Source organism: Coffea eugenioides, chromosome 6, assembly GCF_003713205.1.
Source record: "Coffea eugenioides isolate CCC68of chromosome 6, Ceug_1.0, whole genome shotgun sequence".
In the NCBI taxonomy this organism is placed as follows: Eukaryota; Viridiplantae; Streptophyta; class Magnoliopsida; order Gentianales; family Rubiaceae; genus Coffea; species Coffea eugenioides.
Window position 1 is genome coordinate 32804571 of NC_040040.1, and position 6000 is coordinate 32810570.

Genomic DNA, 6000 nt, shown 5'->3' on the forward strand with positions numbered 1-6000 from the left:
TTACCGTTGCGTCACAATTAGGGCTGCAAACGAGCCGAACCGAGTCTAGTTTTGAGCTAATCGAGCCGAGTCTCGACTGAATCGAGCTCGAGCTCGAGCTCGACGAGCCAGCAATTTTCAAGCTCGAGCTCGAGCTCCAAAAAAATAAAAAATAATTATTTTATTTTTAAAAAAATAAATAAAATAATTTTTTTTCTTAATAAATAATAAAATATTAAGGATATATACGTAATTTTACTATGAAAATAAAAAATAAAAAATAAAAAATATATAATATACTTATTTTTATTATTAAATAAAAATAAAAATAAAAAAAAATATATATATACTCAAGCTCGCGAGCTAACGAGCTTAATATTCTGAGCTCGAGTTCGAGCTCGAGTTTGACTCGAGCCGGCTCGAGATCGACTCGAGCTCGATATTAATCGAGCTCGACTCGAGCTCGATATTAATCGAGCTCGACTCGAGCTTGCTCGAGCCGCTCGTGAGCGGCTCGATTCGTTTGCAGCCCTAGTCACAATTTGGTCTGAACGTGTAGGATCCTCCAACAATCAAACGAGCGAGAGGAAGAAACTTCTCTGAGCAGACCCAGAAAGCACCAGAACTTTCGAGCTTCAGGTTTTGCAGCCGGATTTGGGGACTTAGCAGATGTTTTCTTGAGCGAATTCTTTAAGGGAAGTGGAGGTACACTATCTCTATATACCCCAGATTTCAAAGAATCCCATCAATCCCTTTGAATCTCCCTCGATCTCACTATTCTCTCTCCCTCTGGTTTTCTTGCTTTTCTGCTCTTTTTTGGTTCCCCCAGCCACCGTTCCCTCTATCTCCTCCCCTTTCTTGGTTTCCTTTCTCTCTATCTCTCACTCTCGATTTTTCTCTCTACCAACCCCTCCGAAAACCTTTTTTCTTTTCTTCTAGACCCTTGCTGATTGTCCCTTGCCTTTGTCCGTGGTTTTCCTTTTCCTTTTGTTTTGTTTTTTTTTCAATTTTTCCTAGGCTTCCAAGTGTCCCTAGCCACCTATCATCTAGATGTTGTGGTGTTAAAGGAACAAAGAAACACTTGTCCATTATTCCCCTAACACACTTATTTAATGCTCCTTTAGCACACTTGTCCAACATGCAAGCCCCCCACCTATCTTCTTATTTTTATTTATTTATTATATTTTTTCAAAAATCAATTTATGTAAACAAAGAAAAAGCTAATTCCTAATTGAAATTGCATTGCAAAAATTTTATTTATTTTAAAGAAATCGAATCTAAGATGATTAAAACATATTTTTGTGAAAATTTTTCGTTTTCAGAATTTTAATGCAAAATATCTTAAAAATAAAATTATGAACCTAATTTATAAAAATAAGCAAAAATAAACACTAACTATCATTTAATCAAAAAATAAAATAAAATAAGATAAAATAAGAATAATAATTATAAATTGAATTAGATAAATGAAATTTTGGTGTCTACAGCTAGATGAGAAGTTGTTCACTAATTTGATGTTGAGGACAGATGGTACATAATTTCTTGAATCTCTCCCAATATTCGTAGAAAGATTCCTCGGGTCTCTGTTTAATACCACAGATTTCTTTTCATAGATTGGCAGTCCGGGATGCAAGAAAGTATTTCTCCAAAAATTTCCTTTTCATATCCGTCCATGTTGTGATACTTCTCACAGGCAGGTAGTAGAACCAGTCTTTGGCAGCCCTTTTTAATGAAAAAGGGAATGCCTGCATCTTAATCTGCTCCTCAGTGATACCAGGTGACTTCATACTTGTGCAGACCATATTGAACCCCTGGAGGTGCTTGAGGGGTTCTTCACTTGGCAAACCATGAAAATTAGGGAGGAGGTGTATTAGTCCTGGTTTCAATTCAAACGTTACATTTTTAGCAAAATCAGGGAAAGTAATGCACGAAGGCTACTGAATTAAATCAGAAGCGGCCAACTCCCCCAAAGTCCAATTATTATTTGCCATAATAATTTCTTCTTGCTCAGAATCATTGGAAGAATTTAGCAAATTCACAGCCAAATTGAGCCCTAGAGACGCAGTAGATGACTGCTCTCTCATACGTATTCTAGTTTCTTTTCGCAACCTATGCGCAGTCTTCTCAACCTCGGGATCAAAGATTAAATCACCTTTGCCAGAAGAATGAGGCATAAACTAGCAAAAAGATTAGAAAATAAAATAAAATAAGAAAAGAAACAAATATTCTAACACCAATTCCCGGCAACGGCGTCAAAAATTGACAAGTGTTAAACCTGTACAATAATAAATACCTATTCAAGAAAAAATATAATTTTTGTATATAGCTAGGGATGAATCCAGAGAGATTGGGGATAATTTATTTCTTTTCTAGCTGAGATAAAAAAAGGGCTTTTGGAGATATTTGGAATTAACCAATTAAATTCAGTAAAATCAAAATAACACAAATAAAATAAAATCGAATCAATAATAGCAAAACTCTAGCCAGAGGAATAACTATCAGATAAAGTTCATAAACCGATCATAGATGCAAGGATGAATTCAATTATTTATTGATAAATTAGTTCTAACATAAAAGCCAACCCTTCTTTATTTTGTCGATAGTTAAGGTATGACCGTTGACTATTTCTCTAATCAGGAAACAACTCTAGGTACGACCATAGAAGTTTAATTTTTCAATTGAATGAGTAATTAGAAAAGCCTAATTTTAACCAATAGACACGCTACGAGGGTCTCTTTAAGTCCAAAAACTGCCTTGAATTCAACTCGGATTTGGAAACCGGCCCCGAACGCGTCACCATCAAAGTAACTCTTAGAATACTGAAAAATTGCTCCTTTAAATCACGTCCCACATAATTCCCTACAATTAGCACAATTAACCAAATATAAGTAGAATTTATCAATTAAAATAATATTTGGTTAAAATCAAGGGAAAAATAATTATAAATTGAATAACAATTTTGCACCCTATCAAAGAACGACATGGAAAAGTTGTTCAGAGTATTAAAAATTTAAATTATCATGTTATAAATACTTAAAAGCCCCAAAATCTACTCGTCAATTTAAGACGTTCAATTTTAGACGTTGTTAAGTGTGGTAATGTGGCCTACTTTATAATTGCTAATGGAGATATTCCTCTTCCTTTTTTTTGGTTTTGCAAATTCAAGTCTGTATTTAAAATTGAATTTGTAGTTTTAAATTCTTGTTACCTAAATATTTCCAATCATCAAGGTTTAAACATTAATTGTCCCAAAGGTTTCATTGAAACATCCTGAACTCTTTATAGAATCCCATAAGTAATCCGCAAGATCAATGCCGCTCATGTTTTCTTTTATGAATTTTGAACTTTTTTAAAGTTATGTTGTATCCTTCTTTATAAGTCATTGAAGGGTGATTTGGGAATGAATGTACTTTTTAGCAATTTACACGAATATTTTATGGTCATGGATTGATATTGTTACATTAAAAGTGAAAATAGATGAGGTTGATGTAATAGTGATAATATCATAAGCGTCTCTTAAATTTTCTTTAATGTCACTTAGTAGTTAGTACTACTAAAATTTTAAAAATCTCACTTACCTCCCTTACTTTTGCTATTTGTATGACAAAATTTTTAAAAATCCTAAACTATCCTTTTGCACCTTGAGCAAAAAGAAAATACTCTTAAACCACTTTGTTTACTCCATTTAAAACCACCATCTAAAAATCAATATTAAGTGTTGTCATCCAATCACAAAGTCATAGCTCCAAAGAGTATAAATTGGAAAAACAAAAATGATAAATGTAAAGAAATACTTTAGCACAATTCAATTTTATATGATCAAAACCAATTTTTAATGAACCCTATTTTTTTCAAACCTCTTCTCAACCCATGACCCAATCCTTTAAGTCATACTAAATCACAATAAAAAATAACTAAAATAACCAAACAAATTGTACTGCACTCTAGTACAATCACTCAAAAAAAAAAGATAAACAAAGTTCAGCTTATGATAATTTACAAAAAAAAAAATAATGCATAGTCATCCAAAAAAATAAACAAGACAGAATGTTGGAGAACTGGAGAAGAGAAGAAAGTGACTTTTGTTTCTTTTTCTTTAATTTTTTGAGATCCATTTATTTGATATGTATGTTATGTATGAAGTGAGGTTTAACCAATCATTTTATAATTATTAGGAGGAGATAAGTGATATTTTTAAAATATCAAGAGTTTTAAGTGCTATTAAGAGAAACCCCAGGGGAGGTTTCTGATACTATCCGGATGTAATATTTGAAACCTTAGGGAAGCCAAATGAAGTCTTCCCAAACCATAGGGGAGGTATTCAAAATTATTCCTTAATTCAAACACATGCAAGGCCAATCGTTTGTAAAAACTTCATTGGTTTGGTTAATGGCTACCTTTTAAGAATGGGTGAATTACATTACATTATACCGTCTCATGATTAAGTGGAACCCTTAGCTTTTTCTGTTTTAAAACTAACAATCTATACGTAAAAATTCAAGGGTACCATTTGAATATTATTTGAAATTTTTTGAGGATAACAATGTAGCAAATTTTATAATGCGATGTATGTGGGACTCAAACAAAAATGTGTCATTACCCCAAAAGAAATTCAATAAACAATGGCTAATCCGGACTTTCATTGTCAAAACCAACCATCAACAAGTCAAAGGCACGTTCATTGTGAAGATAATTTGGACATTATTTTCTGGAGTAAAGGTATAGCAATTTTCATGGTGTGACACATTTAAGATAAAAGGGTGTTTGGAAAATGCATTACAACACTAAACAATTTTCTAAACAATGGCCAATCTAGAAGACTGAGTGAATTACTTTCTCTTGTTATTATTACCAAACAACAAAGAAAGTATAATATCCTAAAGAAAATTCCCCAAGCATTGGTGATCCAAAAGCATTCCCATTGTCCAATATCAGCCATCCCTCTCTGCTTCAATAGGTCAGGTCCAGTCGTCGTGCACGTCCAGCTCGTAATATTCTTGCCCAAAACGTGGCTTATGCCTCTCAACAGCTGCTCTTTTAATCCAACCGGTTCCGTACCAACAAAGGGAGTTCCATCGAAAACTTCAATTCCTGTAACAATACATCTTGTTGGATCATCGAATTCATTATGCATTAGTGCATGGTATGTATATTTCTTGAGGGATAAGTAGTGGATCCGAATCCAGTAGAGTGGGATTTCATTGCGGGTTACGTATACTCCGCAGAACAGAACTAAGGAACCCAAAGTTTTGACAATAATCATGTAAGCACGGCTGGTATCAGGAAGCAATCCTGAGAGGAAAAGAATATATGAATTCCCAGCCCAAAATGAAGCCAAGATTACTCCAAAATAGATGGAGAACCCTGTGAATCCTCCTTCTAGACCAGGCGCCCAAAATGTAGTGACGGAATATGTGATTGAGAGGAGCAACAAGGATGAAAGCCAGGTTAGTGCATCAGAGACAGAGAGCCAATAGGAGTATAGTCTATAGACATTGTAAGTTGTTTCTCTCAGCATTATGTTCCTCTCCTGAAGTATAATTGCCAATCTATCACTACAAATGTAATAGTCTGCAATTGTGACAAATGCGAAGAACGTTACCCTTTCTTGGTATTCTCTGGGAGAATTATCAAGTTGCCAGAACAATGATGCCGTAATGATTCCCGTGATAGGGGTTGCTCCAAATCGACAAGTGAAAACCTCTGGCATGCGAAAGGAATTAAGGAATGATCGTTTTGATAACACTGAGATTTCAGTCCAAAATGGACCAGCATATTTTGGGACTGTTGAAGTTGTTAGGTTTTAGGGACACTATACAGCGGAAAAATAAAAAATTTTCCCTAAAACTATCCAGGAATCACCCTAGATTTTACGTATGATGCACTAAAAGTAGGGTTATAGGATTACCTTAATCCTTGCGGCAACTCCCTGTAGCGTTGTTGAGGATGGTCAGCCCTTGAGCAGTCCAGTCGTCCTGCCTCTACTGATATCCACGCTAGAGTAACCCTGAATTGTCTCAC

The 6000-nt window shown here is 34.5% G+C and overlaps 1 protein-coding gene and 1 non-coding gene across 2 annotated transcripts; one reads left to right on the forward strand and one right to left on the reverse strand.

Annotated features, from left to right (window-relative positions):
* The first annotated feature begins 1488 nt into the window (after nucleotides 1-1488).
* LOC113776548 lies at nucleotides 1489-1595 on the forward strand. The gene has a single exon (XR_003469035.1). It is a non-coding gene; the product is annotated as a small nucleolar RNA R71 (small nucleolar RNA).
* Nucleotides 1596-1913: 318 nt separating this feature from the next.
* On the reverse strand, nucleotides 1914-5689 carry LOC113774075 (ABC transporter G family member 6-like). The gene is made up of 2 exons (XM_027318647.1): nucleotides 4832-5689; nucleotides 1914-2156 (listed from the first exon to the last, which is right to left on the reverse strand). The coding sequence occupies exons 1-2, from the start codon at nucleotides 5687-5689 to the stop codon at nucleotides 1914-1916; spliced, it is 1101 nt and encodes a 366-aa protein (XP_027174448.1).
* Nucleotides 5690-6000: the final 311 nt, after the last annotated feature.